Raw genomic sequence first — 23,543 nt, forward strand, 5'->3', positions numbered from 1 at the left:
TCCCACTTTGTCGCCCTTCTTCTTTGACATGCTAGCTGCCGGGTGACCAGGGAGGGGGCACCAATGGGTGCTCCCATTGGGTTAAGTTACTCACTGGAAGGGCAAGTTGGATGCTAAATAGCCGCCGTGAGCAGAGCTGTTTTATTATTTCGCGAAAGCATGGCAGGAGAGGCCACGCGGGCGGTAAATAACTCCTCTTTCCTAAATCGTAGTTTTAGCTCGTTTTGTTGTTAGCGTTAGCTAAAGTTAGCAGTGCCCCCCCCCCCCCCCCCCCCACGACCGGTCTCCGTAACTTTAAATATAACGTCAGCGTTATTGTTCACGTTTGTGACATAAAACAACCAACTTATTAAACGGTTTAAAGAGTAGAAGCCTCATTAGTGTGTAAAATACACTCTGGCTATTGTCGGTAATTTACCGTTATATCGTTCAACCAACTAACGTGTGTTGTAGTTACAAAATGCAATATCCCCCTTGTTGTTTGTAGCTATGATGCAACCGGTGAGATGACTTAACAACCCCTCTGGTTACACTTCCACTGTCCGATGTCATCTTGGCTCAGATTTAGTCGTAATAGCAGTCCTCCGTTTCACGTTGAGTGACAGGGAAGCTTGTTTATGTTTCAGTGCTCAGGTCCCTGACATCACTGTTATCTCAACATCAATTTGTCAGCAGCGGAGACATTTTGTCCCCCAGCTGTGGACAGCAAACAAAAACAAACTAAGTCCCCCGGCTGGTCGCATTGGCCTTGATCCCATCCCTCTTTCCCATCTCTCTCTCACACACACACACACACACACACACACGCAAACACACACACACACACACACACACACACACACACACACACACACACACTCAGACACCCTGCTGTTACTCAACTCCATATCTCGGTGTTTGTGTGAGTCAGATCTTTAATCAACTTTGGCTCCTCATGACTATCAATGACTTGGCTTTTAAGTCTCAGGAAGGGGACAATCCACCTCGGGGAATTTACACAACTTCCACTACCGGGGCGAAGTCCAACACAAAGGGCTTTGTGTAGAATCGATGGCGTGTTAAAAGGACGTTGATTCAGGCGGGCGATGGAAAAGAAATGAAGAAGCAAGTGAAAGACAACAACAACAACAACAAGAGTTCTTTTAAATGAGTTTACTTGTGTCTGCTTTATACTCCTAACATAAATATATTTGGGTTTTGGACAAAATGTCAGTTTAGAGCAACAGTGTTCGTACAGGGAGTGATTCTCCATTGAGGCAACATTCTGCAGATAATTGCAAATGGAACTGCTTCCAAAATATGGTGGCTTTGAAGAAGAAAAAAAAAACTACTTTCTCCAAGCTGCACTGCGCCTTTAACCAGTTTTTATTGACCATTGATATTTAGCCTCCAACTGCAGTGTGATGAGTCTCTTGTGTGAGCCAATGATTCTGAACTGTTTGAGCTCGCAGGCTTTGTTTGCCCTCTGTGTTACGCTCCAGATGTTCCACTAAATCAGATGTTTCTCAACATCCCAGTGACGCCTAACGATGATCACGTACCCTCCTCCCTTCTCTTCAGTTGAAGTTGTGTCACCGTCACATGGCTCTGCTCCGAAGATGCCCACGTCCCGGCGCGGCGCTCCACAGAAGTCGCCCCTTCGGCACGCTGAGGTAGCCTCCCGTTGGCTCCTGTCCACGCCGGCGTCTCTGTCTCGGTGAACTGATTGTTTTGGTTTTTCCTGCCCTTAGGGAAGCTAAGCGCAGGGGCCTGTTGTGGAAGACGCTTGTCGGCGTCTCGGTCGGCCTCCCCGTGGCGGCGGGCGTCCAATACGCCGCGTCCGACCCCGGGGACCGGAGGAGGACCAAGATTTTGATCGAAGGGTTCGGTCGCTTTTGCAGGTTAGAGATGTCCTTAAGTGCCTGAAGCGGTCCCTTAAGTCCATGAACCGGTGGACTTGCTTTTTACTTTTCTTTCAAAAGTTATTGTCTCACTTTAATGCCGGCCGTTTATATCCCACCCTGGTTTTCATACACGTGTATATTGGTTCCTGAACTCGGGTACAAGGCCAACTGATGGCCTCCTAGTCAATACCCAGATGAATCTCCCGGGAGCAAAGACTGAATCCAACGACCAAAATTGACTGACGTTCGTGACGCCGGGTCAAGTCCAAACTGCGTTTGTCCCAGCGAGCCTCTTGCCTGTGTGTCCTCAGGTGTCTCTCTGTGGGAATGCTGATCTCCGTGGATTACTGGTGGACCAGCAACGTGGCTCTTCGCGGCCAAGACGAGGTAAGTTCTTGAACCACTTCGCAATTCAGCAGGTGAGCTGGAAAAAAAGAGAGTAGGTTACACATTCAAGGTGTTAGAACTTGCATAACGGTAAACTCCAATTGCATCAAACCGCCCGTAGGGACCGTTTTTAACTTGCTGTTCATAATGCAGTTAAGCTTTCAATCAGCTTTTGCTTAAGCACGCTGCCTCTTGGTATCATTATGGTGCAGTAAGAGCAATAAACTCCCATTTTTTTTGGTGACTTTTTATAATTAAAAAAAATCATTGGTGCATTTGAGTCCACCCAAAAGAACATGTGATGTTTGTCCCAGCCATCCTTCCCAATGCTAGAGATTAGCACCAGTGATTGACGGGCTGATGGAAAAGGTAATGGCTGCTCCTCACTTCTGACCTCACGTTGGTCTGCAAAAATAGAATAGAGAGTTGGATTCCTTGTCGGTTGTTGGTCCCAGATTTACTTTGCTGTGGGTGTACAGTCACGTCTTGACCCCCCCCCGCCCCCTGCTAGAGCAGCCCATCCTACTTGCCTGAGATGTCAGCGTGCCACCAAAGGGCAGCGGACTGCATGGTGGAAGGAGCCCTTAGCAACGGAGGCATCTACATCAAGCTCGGCCAGGGCCTGTGTTCCTTCAACCACCTGCTGCCCCCCGAGTACATCCGCACCCTCCAAATCCTGGAAGACAAGGCCTTGAACCGCAGGAGCAAAGAGGTGAGAACCGCAGCCGAGGCTCGGTGACGGGGGTGGGGGGCGGCCTGAAATGCCTCAGGGTGGCCCTCTGTGTCTGCTCCAGGTGGACGCCCTCTTCCGGGAAGACTTCGACAAGACGCCCGAGCAGATCTTCAAAGAGTTCGACTACGAGCCCATCGCCGCCGCCAGCCTGGCCCAGGTCCACAAGGCGGAGCTGTTCGACGGGACACCGGTCGCCGTGAAGGTGGGCGCCAGGGACCCTCGCGCTAAAAGTCCCCCTCCTGCTGTTTTCGGGAGGAGGTACGTCCATTGATTTTTTTTTTTTTGGACTTATTTTTATTCTGCCGCCCACAGGTGCAGTACATCGACCTCAGGGATCGCTTCGACGGGGATATCAGAACATTAGAGATCCTGCTGGATGTTGTGAAGTTCATGCACCCCAGCTTTGGATTCCGATGGGTTCTCAAGGTCAGAGAACGAGTAAACCGACCAGTCTTCACACACCCATGTCCCTCTCCACCTGTCATAGATTTCTATTCTGCTTTTGAACCAGGACCTGAAGGGGACACTGGGTCAAGAGCTGGATTTTGAGAACGAGGCCAAGAATTCCGAGAGGTGCGCCGAGGAGCTGAAACACTTGAGTTTTGTCGTGGTGCCCAAAGTCTTCTGGGAGCAGACCAGCAAGGTGAGGTCGCGCTCCAAAGGCGGAGAAACCACTGGATGTCGCATCTCTCCTCGGGCTGAAGCTTTCTCTCTCTCTCTCTCTCCCCCCAATCCGAAGAGGGTGTTGACGGCGGAGTTTTGCAGCGGGTGCAAAATCAACGACGTGGAGGAAATCCGAAGACAAGGACTGAGTTTGAAAGACGTGAGCCCGGTGCACCCGACACCGCATTCAGAGGGGCGTGCTGTCACTCAAACGCCTCATCAGATGTTTTCGCCCTTTGCAGGCCGCCGATAAGCTGATCCGAGCGTTCGCCGAGCAAATATTCTACACCGGCTTCATCCACGCCGACCCTCACCCTGGAAACGGTGAGCACACCCCTGAAGGATGATGTCATCGTTGGTATTTAGCATTTTCCTTCCCCTCAGTCTTGTGAAGGAGGCGGTAATTGTTACCGATGGGTCCTTTTTGTCTGCAGTGCTAGTGAGACGAGGTCCTGACAAAAAGGCCGAGCTGGTGCTGTTGGACCACGGCTTGTACGAGTTCCTCAGCCAGCGGTGAGGTCCTTCGGTCCGTGCTGTGACCCCCCCCCCGAGAACATTCACCCTCGAGCTCCAAAACTGACCATCTTTAAAATGCGTTCCTTAGCGACCGAGTGGCCCTCTGCAAGCTGTGGCGGTCCATAGTCCTGAGAGATGAGGCAGCAATGGAGAAGTACTCCAGAGCACTCGGGGTCAAAGGTGGGCACACAGTTTGTTTTGGGGGGGGGGGGGGGGTATCCAAAATCATGCCGAGATTGAACTCTCGTGTCCCGCCCGGCCGCGCAGAGTACCTGCTCTTCTGCGAGATGCTGCTGCAGCGACCCATCGACATGCGGGAGCTGGGTCTGTCCAACATCCTGAGCCGAGAGGAGACCAGCTACATGCGCCAGATGGCCAGCGAGCGCTTCGACGGCGTCATGCAGGTGCTGAAGTCCATGCCGCGGCCCATGCTGCTCGTGTTCCGCAACATCAACACGGTGCGGAGCATCAACATCACGCTGGGAGCGCCGGTGGACCGCTACTTCGTCATGGCCAAGAGGTCAGTGGATTTGGGGAAGATTTGGGTCCGCTGTTTGTCTGTGATGCTGGGCGACGCTTCTTCTGCCTCCGGTCCGGACCGGACCGGCCAATTATTCTGCAATTCGGGGGAAATAAGTCCCTCTCGTTGTGCAGTGCGGTGCGAGGCTGGGGGAAGATCCAGGCGGCGAGGACGGGGCTGCTGCCCAGGCTCTGGGTCTTCCGCTGGGTGAGGACGACGTGGGAGGGCCTGAAGTTCCAGCTGGCTCTAAGGTGAAGATGTATAACTCAAGCTATGTCCTGTGACTGGCGCCGCCTGAGGTGACTGATGATGATGATGATTCTTCTCCTATACAGGTGGGAGATGGCAGCGATGAGTCTGACGCGGTCCCTCGTGGGCCTGCTGTCGTACTTTGGCCTCGTGTCTCTGGACGCAGACGTGTACGAGTACCTGAGGTAGCGGACAATAAGGACCTTTACCCCCCCTCCCCTCCCCTCCCGTAGTAATGGTGCTGCTCACATTTGCACGAGGCTTCAACACCAAATGGACCTGGACTCAGCTGTGACTCTGGACTCACCAGAGCTTTAAACTTTAATTGTTTAGTGTAATCTAAAGACAGAACCTAGGACAGCAATTTTTTTTAAAAACTAGATTATGTCTTGAAGAAATATTTGCAGCATCAACGGGAGGAACCTTATCGGTTGTGAGCTACTCCGTCCGTGTTTTGGCCGCATTTCTTCAGTCTGAACAGTTCAGTGCCATCGAACCAAATGTTGACAACAAACAATGCTAATAAAATGTTCTACCTCCTTCTAGAAAAGTACATGTGTCTTCATCATTTACAGATCAATAAACACACAAACACTTCGTACCATTATTAGCTTTTATACAAAAATGATGTCCTCTTTTCTTCATCCAACAAGTAAGAAAAACAAATCAGGTTTACACAAAGATGGCCAGAACCAAACGTTTCCTCCATTCAATAAAAAAACGGCGTTCAGCGGACGCGACGTCGGAATGTGAATCTCAGAAGTGAGCCGTCACTCTGTCGACCTCCAGGAGGTCGTCAAGGATCTGGTGGAAGAGACAGGGAGAGTCAGCACGAGGGCGGCGACCTTGATCCTCCTCCCCCCCCACCTCAGCCGGGGGCACTTACGATGTCCTGAGTGGTGCCGATCTTCTTGGCCAGCTCGCTGCGCTCCATCGTGCTGAGGTACAGGTACTTGTTGAGCAGCTCGCCGTCCAGGACGTTTCGCACGGCGTTCTGCAGGGTTCTCCTGTCGCTGTGCAGCATTCTGTGGGGGGGGGGGTGGGGGGGGGGGGGGGGGGTGGAGACAAGACCAAAGGGTCAGTGAGGCCAAACCGCCGAACCCCTCCCTTCCCTCTCTGGGCCGATGCAAACCTGAAGGCCTTCGGGTTGAGACCCGCGTGGTGAGGCAGCATGGAGTTCAGAGCGTTCTGCAACATCAGCAGGCGCCGATAGGTCTTCTCCTGCATGGGGAGGAGCAGGCCGACGCCCCCGTCCAGCGTCGCTGTGGAAACGCAGATAAAAAGCAAAGTGGACATTCCTCACAATCTCGTTAATGACATTACATTTTAACTTTCACCATCCGCTTGGAGACGAGAATCAATTACTTTGACACAGTGGAGAGTGCGGGGGGGGTGAGGGAGGGGGGGGGGGGGGGCGTGGCCACTCACCAAACCATGTGATGTGCTTGTTGTCCCAGGTCAGGGCCTTCTTGCTGCCGGCGTCCAGGGCCCCCCGGCACGGCATCCGCCAGAAGGTGTTGACGTGGGCTCCGGCGTTGAAGTCGGCTCGCCGCAGCAGGCGCATCCCCCCGAAGCTCTCCTTAGCTGCAGGCACAGAGGTCACAGGTCGCGGGAGTTAGCAGAGGAACCCTTTGCTTACACCTGCGCACGTCGGCCATGCGTACCTTCGGGTAGATACATGTACACCGAGAGGTTCTTGTCCCGATCCGACACTGCAAACAAAAGAAAAAACGACACGTCGATGAGCAGATGAGAACATTCGAGTGGGATTTGCTTCCCAGTTGGGCGCTCCAAGCATTACCCAGTAATCCCAGCTGGTTGTTATCCACGATGAATTCGATGCTGTAAACCTCCAGGGGCTTCGCGTCCTGTCGGCAAAAACAAAGAAACGGTCACACGGCGCCAAGGAGGGAGCGTCCTGCTGCCGCCGGGCTCTCTCCTCTCTTCTCACCCTGCTGACCAGCGACAGCGTCTTGCTCTCCTGCTGGTAGCGGAGCAGCGAGACGCTTTTCATCACGTCGGCCGCCAGGATGAAGTTCTTGATGCTGAACATCTGGTGGATGTACAGCTGCGTGTCGATGAAGGCCATGCCCGTCAGGTCGTTGTCCTTCAGGACCCACAAGAAGATCTGCGGCGACACGGAGGAACATACAAACTTCCTTTGTTAGCCACCTTTCTACTAATCAAGGGCAGAACTCTGGTGTGTGTGTGTGTGTGTGTGTGTGTGTGTGTGTATCCCCAGAGTCGGGGTGCTGGTGCCGAGACCTTCTGTCCGATGGCCGACACCAGGTAACCGTGGCAGTGGCACAGGGCCGTCACCGGCCCCTTCTGCTCCTTCTCATACAGCACTTTGAACTTGTTCTTGGTGAGCGGCTGGCCGGGCTCCGGCACCACTTCGATCACGTCCAGGATCACGATCTGAACCAAAGAAGACGCTGTCAGACGATGTTTTCTCTGGACTACCCTCTTAGGGTGGGGTTGGGGGGGGGGCGTGTTGTGCGCTGCTCACCCGGCCCCTGCAGGTGACCTCCTCCCCCTGCATCAGGCAGGTCCCCGCTGCCACGTAGCCCTTCAGTCCGGACACCGTCTCCTGACTCCTCAGGGCCACCGTCTTCATGCAGGTCACGTGTTCCCACTCGTCCAGGTCGAACCTGGTGGGGGCCGAGAGATTTGACTTCATTCATTCATTCATTACCACACGTTATAATAGAACCGGGGAGGCCCCTAGAGTCGGTTTCCACTCCTCTCATGGATCAGTATACGATATTGGATTGATGACTTTCCATTGAAGTAACACAACGGCCTCCAATGGGACGATGTGGTGCACAGAAACAGGAGAGTTTACCGCGTGTTTGGAATGGCCTCCCAGCTGACTGGAGAGATGAGCTGGATGGAGAACCTCTCCTGCTGAGGATTAATGTACCGTTCATCTGCAGAGGGGTGGGGAGGAAGAGAATCAATACCAGTAAACATCAGCACTTTACTACACATCCACCTGCAAAAAGCAACAAAAAAACGATTATGATAATATGATGGTTGGAATATTCTGATGGTGTGTGTGTGTGTGTGTGTGTGTAAATGCGTGTGCGTCTGACCTCGATCTATGGTTTCAAACTCCTTCTCCTCTCCCGTCATCCTGGGGATGCGCGTGCAGGTCTCTTTCACACTGGTGCACACGGCGTACACCTACAAGAGAGGAGAAGTTCACATTAAGGACTCTCCTCTCTCAGAGCCCCATTTTGCATCGTGTTGTGCGAGCGGAGAGAGAGAAACGTGCCTTGGATTCGACGTGGTAGGAGACGTAGTGCACGGTGCACCTCAGCGGGATTTTCCGGACCGGCCAAGGAGCATCGTAGGACAGATAGGTGGGCAGGACGCTGATCCTCAGCTCGCCCTGCACACACACACACACACACACACACACACACACACACACACACACACACACACACACACACCATGAAACATGAAACTGGGCGTCACTCTCTCTGGATTCTTGAAAGCCTGCGTCCGGTGTACCTGTTTGTTGAAGTAGAGGAAGCCTTTGGGGCAGTTGACGTTGTGGAAGGGCGAGAAGGACTCGATGGAGCCGTCGATGGTCATGGGGTGGAGCCTGATGGCCCCGCGGGAGGTGACCAGCATCCAGTGAGGGGACGGCCCACAGATGAACACCTGCGGAGGGCGGTGAGTCGTTTTGGGTTGATGGAAAGTGAGAGTTGATGGAGAGCGAGCGGCGCTCTGAAGGTGTGTCCCTCACTCACCCCCGAGTAGCCGGAGATGTCCTCGAAGTAGCGGAATCTGGCGATCCGGCTTTTCGCCGCTAAGCTCTCCTCGGCGGCGGCGGCGGCGCCCTCCCCCTTCTTGTCTTTCCTGAGCTTGGATTTCTTCTCTCTGAAGTTGATGTTGTGCGGCACCTGCACGAGGATCGCGTTAGAAGATTCGACTCGCCGCCGGTTGAACCGACGGCTCCGTCTCGGCTCTCACCTTTTTGAAGCGCACTTTCAGGTTGTTCTGCGGCTGCTGCTGGTCATACGGGAACGCCTCGTAGATGAGGAGCTCCTGCTCCACGTGGACCTGAAGAATGAGAAAAAGGCCTTTTTTTAAAACTCTTTCTTTCTACCCATAGTTTGTGTTTTCACAAAAGGACGTTAACACACACACACACACACACACACACACTCACCAGTAAATAGGGTCTGCTGTAATTGTAGCCGAGTGAAACCAAAGCCACTTCTTTGACCAGGGGGATCTCTCCTTGTCGTGTCACTTCTTCTTTCTTACCCTCCCCCTGGGCTGCTGACTGGCCAGACGAGCTGTCCACCAGCACCCTTTGACCAACTGGGAAGTTCTTCACCAGGAACACCAATCGCCAGTCCGGCAGCTGGTAAATCTGGGAGAATAAAAAAAAAAACCTTGGTGAAACGTAGCCTACAAAAACACAGCATTAAGGCCCTGACTCCTATTGTGTTCATGTTGTAACATGCGCCCCCCCCCCCCCCCCCCGCGCCCCCCCATACCTCCATCACGCCGTTCTCCCTGATGATGATGCACCAGTGGCTGGGCTCCGATTTGCTCGAGCTTCCATCACTTCCGAACCCCCCGTGACCCCCGTAGCCGCGGCCCATTTCGTCCCTTCCATGCGCCGCGTTGGCGTTTGACTCCCCGTACAGCATTTCCTCCTCATCGTCCACTGTGTTGCTACACACACACACACACACGTCAAACAACCCGTAGAGAGCGGGACACGTAGCGGGCGGTGGCGTCCTCCAGCACGCTACCTGAGGTCGTGGATGATGGTCTCCGCTTCGGACAGACTGCTGACGACGGCGTCCTCTTTGACGAAGGCGCTGCTCACTTTGTTTTCCGTGGTGAACATCCCGCTCACGTCTCGGTACGCGCACAGCGCGATCACCCGGGACAGCTGTTGAAGGGAGACGTTCATTGGTTGTGAGCGGGAGGGGGGGGGGGGGGGCGTGTTTGTCAAAGCCGGTGAGGAGGGTCTACTCACCGTGGGGATCTGCGGTTTCTGCAGGGCCAGCCGGTGGGTCTTCCCCATGTACGAGTCGGTCTTCAGTGCAAACATGGTGACCACCCCCTCCGCGGTCATGATGACCACGTAGGGGTCCGCCACGGAGCAGTGCACTATGGGAGAGCCCAAGTCCACGGGGATGAAGTGGAGCTGTGTCACTGAGAGCAGAATGAAGGAGTCAGTGGAACGACTTTCATTCGCTTAAAATAAAAGTATAATTCTTCTGTTTTTACCTCCTTCCAGGAGCCGGATACCCATGGGGGAAACTTGAATGATGTACTTGTTGTCTCCGATGTTTCCAGCGAACACAGTGGGTCCCTGGGTGGCAAAACCACTGGTGTCCAGCTCCATGATCTCCTGCCCCGTCTGGAGGATCTGCACAGGGACACAGGCAGGTTACACAAGCCCACAGAACACAACTCGGTGATTCCCCGAACACGTGTAACGACGTGCGTTTCTCACCATGGTCGAATCCTCTCTGCTCAGGATGAGAAAGCCGTGCTTCTTCTTATCATCCTCCAGGGGAGGCTCGGTCTTCTCCTCCTCCTCCTCCTCTCCCTCCTCCTCTTCTTTCTCCTTGTCCTCCTTGTCCTTTTCCCCCTCCTCCCCGTCCTCGGCGGCCTCCGCCTCGGCCCCGTCCTCTGATCCATCGCTTTTTGCTGCCTGGGAAACGAGCGAGAAACATCCTGCTGTGAGAACAAGGACCGCCCCCCCCCTCGCCGCCTCGATCACCAAAAACGAACCGGCGCCCGGCGAGCGCAAAACAAACGCAGTACTTTTTTGTCCTCCTTGACCTCGTTGGAGATGACGGTCCACATGTCATGGCAGCCCGGCAGCTCAAACGTGGTCACCACTTGGGGTCGGATGCTCCTCTGGGAACAGAATGGGGAGGAAGTCAGTAGCAGGCGGCATACTGTAGACACACAGGGGGGGGGGGGGGGGGGGGGCCCTACCTGCAGTACGGACAGCGCGCCGTTCTTGCCGTAGCCGGAGCACACCACCACCTCCAGGTCAGGCTCCGGGTTGTTCTGGAACTGTGGGCGATACGAACATCCAGGTCGCAAAGCTTTACAAAAAACGGAACTGTAAGCAATGGAACCAATGAGGAGGAGGAGGAGGAGGGAGGGAGGGATTTAACCTGCGCACCTCTTCAGACAGGAACGCCGGCTCCCCCATGGAGGCGTTCACACACGGCCCAATGTTGAGAATGCTATCACAAACCTGCACGTGAACACACAAGCTTTTATATCAAACAAAAGTCATTTAACACTCAGGGTTTCTTCTTGTTTTGGGGAGTTTTTTTTTTACCTCAAAGGAGTAAGTGGCCAGCTGAGTGCCGGATTGGGCCTCGCTTCCGTACACTTCTATCTCGTCCACCTCATCTGACCAAACAAAGACGTTAAATGACACAATGAGAACACACAGACACACACACACACACATCATTCTGGCACAAAGGAAAAATATGCACCAACGTACCCGTCCAGTTGGTGGAAGATTCCACCCTCTTCTTTTTGCTTGGCGGTTCTTCCTGGAAATTATTATCGGGGATTCAGTTTCTCTGTCAGACTACGACCGGACGTCATTAAATATTAAATATTAACTAATATCTATACGCAAAAGTTTAAAATACTAATACTAGACTAAATGATACATTTTTAAATAGAACCAATAAGCATTTCCGTCATCTGACTAGATCTATAACATTTGACTAAATAAACACGTCTTTGCTGTGAATGTGAAAGAATATTGACGACGTAACAATGACGAGCATCTTATCTCAACTATTTACTTACACAAACACAAAGACGGCATTTCAAATGTACAAAACGGGTTCAAACGTACCGGTTTATCTTTATCCGTCTCTTCTCTTTCCAGCTTATCTTTGCCCTCCTCTGGCGGCGTCTCCTGAAGCTTCTCCTGAAGCTTCTCTGTGTATTTGAGGAGGAGAGAGTTTCCGAGGCGGGAGCCCAGGAAGAGGTAGCCGGGCTCCATGGTGACCATCTGCAGGAGGCGAGGCCACGGCGTCACACACGAGTTTCTACTCTACATCCGCTAAAAACTTGTTGCGTTACACCTTAAATAAAGTGTGGGATTTGCCACAAGAGGTTCCATCACAGTGCTGGCTCTGATATCCACTCCTCATCTGACCATTGTGTCACCGGCGGGACTTACGCAGGTTGTCAGGACGCTGGCCGCCGCTTTGTCGAAGTGGAACGCTCGGACACTTCTCATGCCGTCCGTTATCAGGGTCAAGACATAACTGCGAGACAACAGACCGTCGGTGAGGAGTCGCAAGAGGAAAGCGCCGCCATTTCGTTCCATGCACCTTCTTAGGGAGGGACGACCCCCGACTCACATTTCTCCTCCTTTCAAAGAGATGACCATCTTGTCGTAGGCAATGAAGTCAGACTGGGAACAGTCCAGCGTTATCTTCACCTCGTCTTGCACACCTGCGGAGCCAAGAGCCGATATCCAGTCACGCCGTTTCAGAGGAAATGCGGCAATGCAGCCGCTGGGGCCAGGTATCAAATGTACGCGCGCGCGTGTGTGTGTGTGTGTGTGTGTGTGTGTGTGTGTGTGTGTGGCTCACGCAGGGGGAACGCTGTGGTCCCGTTCGTCTGAGAGTTGAGAGAGACTCCGTACGGTGGAACGCTCTGGTTCAGATACAGCAAGGAATTCACCGCAAACACCACCACGCCACCTGGATGGGGACGAGACACGAGACCCACGAAGCGTCATCACCACGCACCTCCTCACATGGGGGGCGAAGGTTGTATTTAACACAGAAATGATCTTCATGCTGCACGGGGGGGGGGGGGGGGGTTTGGGTGGGACATTCCTCCGAGCTCACCGATTGGCTTGGGGACCGGCATGACCTGCGTGCAGTCGAAGGGCAGATTACTGAGGGACCAGATGACGGGATGGACCTTCTGCATGATGTTGAGGGAGATGGCCACGATGCTGCAGGTGTCCTGGCGCACGGCCACGCGCCTGCAGGAAGGGTCAGGAGTCAGAAGTTCAACGTCAAAATCGGAATGCGGGGAAAAGCTTGAATCTGCTCGTTTACTTGTGATCATCTTAACGGACCACGTGTTGTGTAACTGCAACACGTGGTTGGACTGACCCGGGCCACGTCTGGTTGGGCTCAAACAGGATGAGCAGCGTGGGCTCATAGTAGCCATGAAGGAACTTCATGTCGACGATGTTCAGCAGCTTCTCGTCCAGCTCGCGGACATCGATTATGTAGCTGGGCAGGAAGCTGGACTTGGGTCTGGAGACACATGGATAGAAATGCCCGCATGCAGAAATAATTAAAACCATATGCAACAATGTCAGACATGGTTTGATAACTATGGTCTGTGCATTGAGAGGCTAAATTGAGGTGGATATTCTTTATCACATTGTAGTTTTCCATCCTTTTTGTGGCCTGCTCTAATCATGCACATACTGTATATCTATAGCACCTGCAACATCAGTTATGCAATAAATTGGGAATTCCTGCATTTGGTAACAACGAAACAGTTTGTTTTTTTTGGCACACAAGCGCAAGCAAGACTCCAGAAGACACGGAGGAGCAGAATGTGACGTGGACCACGGGCGTACCCTTCTCCGACCCCCCCCTCCTGTTCATCAGTCAGAGTGTCCTTCCTGAATGGCAGCACCACGAGCTGGGTGCCGTAAACGAGCATCACGGCGCACCGATTCTCCGGATCTACGCGGACGATGGGAATGTGTACGTTCTGAACGAAACCATCCTGTGTAAAAATATATATATATGAAATTGAGTTTATTAGTGGAAGTCCTCAGATAATGCTGGCCAACACATGTTTTTCACACGGGTGCCGAGTCCTTGTTTCTACGTACTCTGAGCTCTGGCTCCTCAAAGTAATGGAGAGACAGCGTCTTGAGGTCGTGTGTCCCGGGGTCGTACTCTACTACGGACAACTGGGGAGAGGACGAACACGAAAAGACACTCGAGTCAAACACAATTTTAAGCAGTTTTCAGGTGTCGTGAGGCGGTGCTCAGGATAAAGGACGAGGGTACCTTGGCATCTTTGAAACTGAGGAGGAGTGCATCTCTGTTGGCTCCCACCAGCTGCACACTGGCCATGGACATAATATTCCCAAAGAGAGAGAAGGAGGCCACCTGCTCCAGCTTCTCCTTGCGAGGCTTGGAATCTGCGGGAAGGAGGCGCGAGTCAAGTTGGACCACACAGGCACTCGTTTAAGCTGATGTCATTGACCCAAATCGTTCCGAGCGTGAGGTCCAGACTTACCTGAAGACTTCTCAGCCTTCGACGTACTCTGAAAAGACGACATAGATGTTACACGCGATACCAAAAATGGTGTCAAAAATAAAGAGACAAACATGCTACAGTGAGTTACCTCCACATCGTGGATGATCCTGTACACATACAGCTGTGATGTGCCAGCAACGACCAGATTCTTCTCCTTGCTGGATATGAAGTTGCAGTAGACGGAGAACTCCACTGCAGTGGGTGTGTGCGCTTGTCTGTACACGGCATACATCCTGGAAGAGTCCCCTCAGCATCTGCCAGAGGGACCACAACAGTCCCGTTAAGAACCCTTGGCGCCACTGAATAAAAAAGGAACTTATTTTACCCAGCATGTGTTCTCCAGCCCCCCAACAGTAAAGCGAGGGAAAGCAATGGCAAACTAGTACTTAAGTAAATAATACACGACCTCCACACTTCGATAAAGAAGCGCTTTATTTTGAAGTCAATGCATTCAATTTAACTTAAGCAACGTTCGAGTAACGCGAGACTACCCCACGGTTAACTGCAGGGTTAACGTTAAATGCACCATATTTAAACCTTAACGTTGGGGTTATTGCGTGCAGCCACTTAAAAGTACGTCTGCGGCAATCGATGGCATTTGTGTGGAAGTGTGCTCCCGTGAGAAACGATCGCTGGTTAAGAGCACCATGTATACATTTATATAAAAGGTAGCCCCGAGCTGTGGCAGCTAGCTCGATAATTAGCTTCGGCTAACACCGATTTTAATGGCACACGCTAGCAGCGTTAGCGTCGAAACAGCCAGCCGCGTTGAGACTGGCGTGGCCCCGCTGCGTTATCTTCGGAAAGAAAATGTACAGAATAGTCGGTAACGTTATTAACACGGTCCCGTTTCTAATGGTCCTCTTTCCAGCTAGCACGTGAGCTAGCGCAGTTAGCACAACGCGTGCACCTGACCAACGGTTGTGTTCTCTGGCATGATTTTTTTTGCAAATCTTGAATTAAACTTGTCAACGTACCTATCTCAAACACGTTACAAGAGTCTGAAGCTTTATTGTCCCTTGGTCTGTTAGGGTGTCATAGTGTGTGCGTTACTAACTTAAGCTGGCTGTTAGCTGGATGCGTGTTTAATTTGATATTTGTCTTTATGTTATCGCGGCGGTCTTCTTCGTCGTTTTATTTACGGTAGACTAGCTGCTCTAAAAGCGCGCTGCTGTCCCCCAATGTTCAGAAACGGTCACTGCTTCTTCATCGCGTTTTGCGGTTTATTAACTCCCGTTTCTCTTCTGGATCAACCAATAAACTTATACCCAAAACTAAAACTATAATATGTGTGCATTCGTGCTCCTCATAAAGTAGATTATTCATCATCACCTGTCAGGTATTGATGTTTTAAATGTTGTAAACGTTTTTTTAATCTGATCCACGTTGTGCTTGTGGATCTGCTTTTAACACGCTCCTCATTCATCCTTGTCTTACATCAAATTACATGTATTGCTTTTTGCTATTTCCCCCCCTCTTTTTTTACTATGGTCTGCCCATGCTAACCATGTACAAAGAAAAAAATAGTTGGACAAACAAGAGATAACATTTAATCAAACTTAAGTCCAATCAGTGCTTGTTTAAGCGTGTAACAAATGTCATGTCTAATCAAATAAATCACACACAACAGCAGGGAAACAAGTCAGTAAAAATTAGATGTTTGTTGAAACCTTTATCTCATTTAAAGCCCTTTTATTTTTCTTTAAAAATAATTAACCTTGAGACCGATGTCTTCATTTTTGTAAAAACAAACAATGACTTTAATATTTGTTATAAAATCAAAATATCTTTTGGTAAACAGCATCATGAGTCACACAGAGATGAGACCAGCACAGATTTGTGATATGAACTGACTCCCAAAAAAGGCACAGTCATCAAATCATGATGGCAAACAAAATGTAACTCCAGAGTTTATTGTGTTCTCATCAATGGCACATTTCTCTTAAGTGCACAGTAGGCTACGCGTGAGAGTTATGTAAGGCTTAACATTATCAACATGTATAGATTTATGTATAGAACTTTTAACTAAAATAAAATAGTTATATTAAGTTCCACTGTTCCACCAATACTTCTTTTTAAAAACCCAGTAATCAACATCTCAAGTGGACTCGGTCTCCTGTTTTCAGAACGTCTTCTCATATAACTAAGAAGAACATTAACACTAAATAACAGACCAACAACTTTGTTACATCTATTTGTTTCTGTATGAAAGAAAATCCGAAACCTTGTGTGGCAAATAATTTACGTTTGCTTTCAAATCATAAATACCACACATATGGAGAATAAGTGTGTGGCACCAAATTAATTATGACTTTAAAAATCAGCTTCCCTTCATCAGAACGAACAGAAGAACCGAAAGGCGGAGCCACTCATGAACGGCGGCACGAGACGACATTTCCCATCATGACGAAGAACGGCCGTTACTCGAATCGTGAAAATAACTCGCCCTTTGTGAACAAAGTCCCCGTAAAACAAGCGGCTCGGCGGCCCTCAGCGCGTGATCCTCTGGCACGTGATGAGGTACTCGGGAAAGGCCTGCGTGTCGTTGAAGATGACGAACATGGCCGGCTTGGTGATGTCGTTGGTCACGCTGTCGTATCGGAGGGGGATGCCGTCCGTCTCCTTCAGCGGCGCCGTGATCATGGAGTGGCACCCCGTGGTGTAGTCCCCCGTCAGCACCTTCGACACGAAGACGTACTTGTACCCGTCGGCGCTCGGGGGCGAGTACTGGTCCTGCACCGACAGCGCCGAGTTGACGGCGAAGTAGACGCCCTGGCCGTAGACGGTGGCTGCGTGGGGAGAGACGGACACTTTGAGACGGGGCGCGGCGGGCGGGCGGGCGGGCGGGGACGAGGGAAGACGGGGACGACGTACCGTTCTTTCCCGAGAAGCTTCGGTTGAACCCGTGGACGCAGATCTCCTTCACGCTGCTCTCGCTCGTGCCGTGGTACAGCGTCCGCTCCACCTGCGGGTAGGTGGCGCGCTGCAGGACGCTCGCCTTCTTCAGCTTGTACTGGTTGTAGAGCAGGCGATTCATCAGCTTCTCCACCTGGGGGTGGTTGGTGTGAGATGGCGGCTTTGTTTTTTCGGGGTTTTTTTTGCTTGTTCTTTTTTAACTCACCCTAATGATTCGGATTTTGCTGTGGTATTCCTGTATGGAGGCGTAGAAATCCTTCACCACGTTCTGAAACTCGTCGGACTCCTCGTCGATTTTGGTCGTTTCGGGCAGCGTCGACAGCAGAGAATATTCCTCTTCTGTCATGGCAATTATCAAAAAAACAGTGATCAGTGAACTGAACACGAGGAACACTTGTGTTATTCAAATAAATGAAATAGCGAGTGAGGTAAGAGCAACAAATTCAGCTCACTAGTTCAGAGAGAAATTGCTAAACATATTTCCTGTGTGGTCCTCGGTGAAGGCAAGAGGCAAGAGTCTGAAAACATGAATGATCCCATGAAGGTAGAATGAAGCACATGAAGCACTAGAACCCTATAAAGTTCTCCTTACCTGTTACATCAGTATCCAAGTCCCCCGACTCAGGCAGCTTCCTGAAGATCTTCACAGACCTCCCGGAAGCGACGTTGCATTCCTGCATCTTCTCAAAGTCAATGGTGTGGGGCCGGTTGTCCAACAGGATGTCGACCTTCTGCAGCCTCCTCCTCAGGGCGTTCTCGATGAACACGGTGGCCTCGGGGGAATAAGGGGTCGGGTCCGAAGACGCCGGGTCCTGATACATCCACTGGACGGTCTTCAGGATTTCCCGGTCCGTGACAGAGTTGGAAATTTTCCCCAGCAGCAGCTTCAAGTCGGACAGTCCTCCGGCCACGTAGTCCTTGAAGCCGGAGACGGTGACGATGGTGCCCTGGATCTGGATCTCCACCGCGTGCTTCCGCTTGATCATCTCCAGACACGTCCTGTGGTACTCGGACATGTTCCTCACGCACCTGTGCTCCAGTTTCTCCTCCACCTGTCTCTGGTTGACCTTCTTCCCGAAAGCTATGTCCACCCGAATCAGGTCGCTGTTGTAACTCGCGTACACAAGCAACTGTAGGGTGTTGGCTGCCTTGATGGCTTCCTGTAAGGAAACCTCTTCGCTCTTCACCACCTGGCTGTCAGCGCTAGAAGAGGCCTCGTGTTGGACCATGTTCTTCGACAGCTCCAACGCCCGCTGCAGCTGCCGCTCCTCCTCCTCCGGCGACCAGTGGCTGGACTCCATGGAGTACTGGATGGCCAGAGACATCTGGGTCTCTTCTTCCAGGTTGCTAGAAAGGCAGAGCGCTCCGTTCTTCGGCGGGAGCGACCCGCTCGACGCGCTTCCTTCCGCCGGCGCCCGGGAGTCATCCACCGCCATCCCGGCGGGGTCCTGGTCCGTCAGGGGGGTCGGGTCCTCCGCCGTGTACAGGTCCAGCTCGTCCATGCCGTCGGGCTGGTCGGAGCCGGTCACGCCCTGCTCGAGTCCTCCTCCCACGGCCGAGACGATTCTCTTTGCCTCCTCTAAAAGGCCTAGAAAAGAGGTCAGAGGTCAGCGAGGCGGGACGGAGGGATGAGAAGTGACGGCAGGCGGAGACGTTACCTTTATCTGGAGTTCCATTGTGATCGGTTTGCATCGAATCAGGCTTCACACTCGGGGCAGAACCATCCAAGGACAATCTCTGGAAGTTCTTGTGCGACATCATGTTCCATGCGGTATCAAAAATGTCCTGAAACAAAACCGAGAAGATCCAGTGAGCGAGGGGTTGTGTGGACGGAAATGCCAGTTGATGTGAGAGGCCACAAGAGAGCGGACTGGTTTGCGATGATAGAAAAAGCAGCAACTGCGTGATGCTATCATGTCAATATGGGGCCGAAATCTCTGAAATCCAACACCTTGTTGAAAGTGCGCCACCGAAAATTAAGGTAGTTCTGAAGACAAGGAGGGGGGGCGGGGGGGCATTACTGCACTCCGATAGTAGTGCAGTAATGCCTTTTTTTGCACTAGATATCCTGAAACGTTTGAGACTTAACAAACAGGCAGCGAGACTTAAAACGTCAGCGATTCCTTTCTGCCTGACGTATGCTGTCAACAAAGCTGCTGTCAGGAAGAATCACAACTGGTTTGACTGGCCGACTGTATGCAAAAACAAAACATGAGCAAAAACCCCGCGCTCCGTCCTTACCTGGTGCGCCAGGTGTTCCCAGGGAACGTGCTTCGGGATGATCAAGACGGTGAACTTTGTCTCCATCTCCTTCCGGATGTGGTCGCACACCGGCTCGTTTAAAAACCTGGTCACTCCCGGGACGTTCACCGTGATGGTCCTGGTGCAGACTGAGGACACGACACCTTGCAACACCTCCTCCGCCATTTGACAAGCAGTGGCTTGGCCGTGGATCTGTCGGGTGCATTCACAAAAAACAACAAAAGCGATGAAACAATTTCCATGCAATTTCAAAAAGGATGATGTTAGGGGGCAGTAGCATGAAGCATTAACCCCGCCCCCCCCCTGTCCAGTGCATTGCTTACCTTAAACCCGCACACGTCCTCCGCTTCCAGAGGAAAGATGGACACCTGGTCCATTTCAGTTAGCAGCTGGTGAAAATGCATCTGAATGTACTGCAGCACGCCCGGCTCCATGGAGATGACGGTCTCCCGCTCGATGGGGGTGGCGAGAAAGGCCGCGATCGCCGCCTGCCTCTCGCTCTCCATCCCCTTCAGGGTGAACAGGTCGACGCTGCCTCCCCGCGGCGACACCGTCACAACGGAGAAGCCCAGAGCCTGCAGGAACTCGGACCACTCCCTGCAGTACAGCATGCACTCGTACTGCGTGTCCACCGGGACGCTGAGGTGACACAGCTGAGATTTTAGAAAGCCACACGCCTGGTCGGCGGCGTCCCGAGACAGGGCGGCTACCGCCACCTTGCAGTCCGACGCGGCGTACGTGGCAGGGGAGCCGGTTCGAGCCAGAGCTCGCAGGAGGTGCTCTTTTACGTCGCTTCTTGCGAGGAGCTGAGCCGGTTCCGACTCGAGGGTGAAGCGAGTCTCGGCCATTTGGCCGAAACAGTCCCAGGTGGCGTGTTGTATCTGCGCGAGTGTTTGCGCGTCGCTCGTTGAAATGTGCACGCCGTCGTCTTTGACTTGGACGGTGAGGGTCGGGTGGGCGTTTACGGTGTCACGTAGGAAGCTGCTGACTTGAAACAAAGCAAGTTTCGCTGGGTCAGCGACAGGAATATGGCTTGATAGTAGTTCTTTCTCCTCCGCCATGACAACCTCTGCCGCCTCCTCCTCCTCCTCCTCCTCCTCCTCCTCCTCCTCCTCCTCCGCTGCTGCTGCTGCTTTGTGGGCAGCAAGCGGCTTTGAGGCCAGAGGAGACGCGGACTCACTGTCTGCATCGACCACCACGGGAGGACCGGTCTGCATCTGAACTTCCTCCGAGTCTCTCTCAGTCGCATCTCGACTTCCAGCCGCAGAGTCCGAGGACTTTGATTGTTCTGTGGGCTGCAGGAAGTCAAAGTACGGCCCCACGACGAGATCAGCATCGTCCAGCCGGTGCGAAAGGTCGAGAATAACGCTCACCGCTGTCGGAAGCAAACACAAACACAGTTTTTTTTCATGAGAGAAATCTATGACGAACAAAAAGAGTTTTTAAAAAAGGTTGTAAAAACCAACTTACACTCATAATTGAGAAAGGACACCTTGGCTGTAAGATCTGAAAGCATCGTGGCCTCCTTCACCTTTTGCCCCCCACCTCGCTGGCTCTCAAAGTACACAGAGAGCACGTCTGGAGAGGTGCCGGGCTGCAGGTTCTCCACCAACACGGAGTCTGTGGGGTCCATCTGTTCGAGAGTGACCTCGGCCCCATCCAGTTTCCTCTTTGCGATTTTTGCACTAAGCTCATGGAAATCTACAACACAACACAAAACAAAACGTGTTAAACAACAAAGAAAACAAATGATTATTTAGAATTAAAGAAAGGAACACGGGTGTGTTTAGCAAACCTTTTGTAAGGGGTTGGCGGAGATGAACGCAGATGAAATCTCCCCCCGGCGAGGGATGCAGAGTGTACTCGGGCATGTTCAAGTCCATCATGTTCTCCACGTAGAGCTCGATCATCTCCGTGCAGGTGCTGGGGTTGATCCCCCGCAGCAGCAGGCTGCATCGGCCCCGTGAGGCCGGCCTTCTCACACTCAGCTCGGCATTATGCAGAACGTGGTGCCCTTTAGACAGCACTCGGGCTGCAGCTGTCAAAGTGGCCCCCAGTAGAAATTAAGGCAGAATAAGCATACAGCGCTTGAATGAAAAGTTGAGACATCGTTTCCATTAATCCTCTTTAAAATTAAAAAGTCTTACTAGCACATTAATGCTTTATGTCTGCTTAAGTGTTCTGGAGGCGGATGACCGGCTGTATAAAGAAGTTGTGCCATTGTGTGTGGCAGTTACTTATCATTTAGCGAAAAATTGGTCAAAGTGCATCGTTTTGAGGGAGGTAATGTCAAAAAGTTGTTTGTGTAAATATGTTTGACCAGACACTTGCCTTCTGCCTCTTCGAACACAAGTGTGGCGCGGTCCCCTTTCTTCTCCACAAAAGCGAGCGGACCCCCCCCAGAGCGCCGCTTATTCTCGAAGTACAGAGAGAGCAGCTCCTCATCCACCGACGGCGGGAGCGCGAGCACCTCCACCGTCCTCCCCTCCGGGGTTTCACCAGGCATTCTGCTAAACACAAAAACATCACATCGTCAGACCACATCTTTGGTTTGGGTCGGACCGATCAAGTCTTTGGGGACCAGTGACAGTATCGGAGGTGAAAAGCAACTTTAGAGACTCGAGTCGAACGGAGTCGCGGCTGCACATTATAATAATTCATACGAAATGATTAATCATAGTTTTCATCTGAATAACGAAGCCTGACACCTGTCTTGATTGTTACATTTTTACATGAATGACACATATCAAAAGCTGTCACAGCGTTTGGTTTTACAATACATTTAAGAAATATATTGATGACAAATTAAGTAGTAGAATTAAATGTATGACAATTAGCTTTTTAAAATATATTTATTAACACCTACGATTTTAAGTGATTAATAATCCCGTTGAGAAGTTTGTTTTTTCCCCATAACTTAAGATTCCGAACATTCCTTTCTGTGTCTTTAGATAAATGTTTGAATGAAAGTCTTTAGCTGACACTTATGAACACATATTAGCTTCAGAGAGGCTAAGTTTTAGCCTCCATTGGCGTTGGGGGGGGGACGTTAGCTCGTCAGGGCCGTTAACGGGGCCTCCGGGGGCCCGACCCGGGGAGCTCGGCCTCTGGAACAGCGCGGCTAACCTCTCCGGTATTCGGGGGAGCGAACGTGACACGTTCCCCCCCCCCCCCACCGGGCAGCCGACGAGAGCCACTGCTCCTTCTGCAGCGCTCTTCTCGCCGACGGCCGCGTACATTTCGCTGTCGTTAGCTAGAAAGTGAAACTAGAAAGTTAACGTAAGTTAGCCGCTGTGCTGCCATGTTAAAACACGCCGCGCTTTATCGCGGGTGGTGTTTATTCTCAGTAATTACCAATAATAATATGTATTCTTCTGAGGATTTAAAGGGGGGGGGGCGATAAGTTGACCTACCTGCTACAGGGGAAACATTGGCAAATGAAGTCGCTCCGTGCAAACAGGTTGAACTGCCGAGCACTTCCGTGTTGTGCTGTCTGACGGGCTGCGGATGACGTCGTCGGCTACGTCATTTAAAGGGCGCCGTACAGTGCTGTATAGAAACAGCATTATACCGTTATTTTACTGTTCTTGCCCGTGATGCCCATGAACAGTTAATTACTGTAAAAGGTTTCATGCTGCCGTATTTGTGCAGATTACCATGGAAAGTCTAGTCTAAGTCTAATAACTAGTCAGGCGAGTAAAGCATTGCGAAAAGTCAATTTTGTTGTGGACGCAGCACTACAGTACTGTATAGTGTATATTTACAGTATGACACTGTGATAATTTAATGATTTAAAAAAAGTTACATGAAAGTGTTACAAAGAAAACCTCTTAGAATTGCTAACATAAAAAGGACTCAAGAGATAGCCTTTCAATAATTTTTATTAAAACAGTGATCACATATATGAAAAATACAAATAATAAAATTTGATTTATTACAACAACTGCAAACATATTAAACAAACAAAAAAAGCCAAAATACTTAAATAACTTAGACTTAAAAAGCGTTACCTAATAAGGAAGGAGAGGTGGCACACTGCATCCTGGTGCTCTTTTTCCAATGTCATTTATGGAAATAGGCACCT

The 23,543-nt window shown here is 51.4% G+C and overlaps 3 protein-coding genes across 5 annotated transcripts; 1 reads left to right on the forward strand and 2 right to left on the reverse strand.

Annotated features, from left to right (window-relative positions):
* The first annotated feature begins 24 nt into the window (after nt 1-24).
* On the forward strand, nt 25-5,319 carry adck5 (aarF domain containing kinase 5). 2 transcript variants are annotated; one of them, XM_037474339.2, is made up of 15 exons: nt 25-183; nt 1,561-1,652; nt 1,731-1,880; nt 2,195-2,270; nt 2,782-2,982; nt 3,065-3,205; nt 3,316-3,429; nt 3,515-3,646; nt 3,743-3,826; nt 3,909-3,990; nt 4,101-4,179; nt 4,271-4,362; nt 4,450-4,702; nt 4,837-4,953; nt 5,038-5,319. In XM_037474339.2, the coding sequence occupies exons 1-15, from the start codon at nt 160-162 to the stop codon at nt 5,138-5,140; spliced, it is 1,740 nt and encodes a 579-aa protein (XP_037330236.2). In that variant the 5' UTR covers nt 25-159; the 3' UTR covers nt 5,141-5,319. The 2 variants fall into 2 exon arrangements, with proteins under 2 accessions (XP_037330236.2, XP_037330237.2); XM_037474340.2 differs by having other exon boundaries at nt 59-183; nt 1,518-1,652.
* A 231-nt stretch (nt 5,320-5,550) lies between these two features.
* Nucleotides 5,551-15,429, reverse strand: cpsf1 (cleavage and polyadenylation specific factor 1). Its single transcript, XM_037474336.2, has 38 exons — nt 15,259-15,429; nt 14,370-14,535; nt 14,261-14,288; nt 14,029-14,162; nt 13,848-13,928; nt 13,587-13,738; nt 13,108-13,254; nt 12,835-12,974; nt 12,574-12,684; nt 12,340-12,433; nt 12,156-12,243; nt 11,826-11,984; nt 11,460-11,511; nt 11,289-11,362; nt 11,127-11,201; nt 10,934-11,014; nt 10,757-10,852; nt 10,443-10,643; nt 10,214-10,355; nt 9,960-10,138; nt 9,730-9,872; nt 9,469-9,649; nt 9,135-9,341; nt 8,936-9,025; nt 8,713-8,865; nt 8,471-8,623; nt 8,229-8,345; nt 8,047-8,137; nt 7,797-7,881; nt 7,461-7,602; nt 7,217-7,369; nt 6,903-7,079; nt 6,753-6,819; nt 6,616-6,663; nt 6,380-6,535; nt 6,084-6,213; nt 5,838-5,976; nt 5,551-5,755 (listed from the first exon to the last, which is right to left on the reverse strand). Exons 2-38 carry the CDS (start codon nt 14,511-14,513, stop codon nt 5,708-5,710), a joined length of 4,458 nt encoding a protein of 1,485 aa, XP_037330233.2. The 5' UTR covers nt 14,514-14,535; nt 15,259-15,429; the 3' UTR covers nt 5,551-5,707.
* Nucleotides 15,430-15,817: 388 nt separating this feature from the next.
* Nucleotides 15,818-22,947, reverse strand: parp10 (poly(ADP-ribose) polymerase family member 10). 2 transcript variants are annotated; one of them, XM_037474844.2, is made up of 11 exons: nt 22,873-22,947; nt 21,791-21,966; nt 21,255-21,497; nt 20,930-21,160; nt 19,783-20,834; nt 19,439-19,651; nt 18,856-18,982; nt 17,790-18,785; nt 17,403-17,536; nt 17,156-17,330; nt 15,818-17,070 (listed from the first exon to the last, which is right to left on the reverse strand). In XM_037474844.2, the coding sequence occupies exons 2-11, from the start codon at nt 21,963-21,965 to the stop codon at nt 16,772-16,774; spliced, it is 3,645 nt and encodes a 1,214-aa protein (XP_037330741.2). In that variant the 5' UTR covers nt 21,966; nt 22,873-22,947; the 3' UTR covers nt 15,818-16,771. The 2 variants fall into 2 exon arrangements, with proteins under 2 accessions (XP_037330741.2, XP_037330740.2); XM_037474843.2 differs by having other exon boundaries at nt 21,791-21,969.
* Nucleotides 22,948-23,543: the final 596 nt, after the last annotated feature.

Source organism: Pungitius pungitius, chromosome 17 (genome assembly GCF_949316345.1).
Source record: "Pungitius pungitius chromosome 17, fPunPun2.1, whole genome shotgun sequence".
Lineage (NCBI taxonomy): Eukaryota > Metazoa > Chordata > Actinopteri > Perciformes > Gasterosteidae > Pungitius > Pungitius pungitius.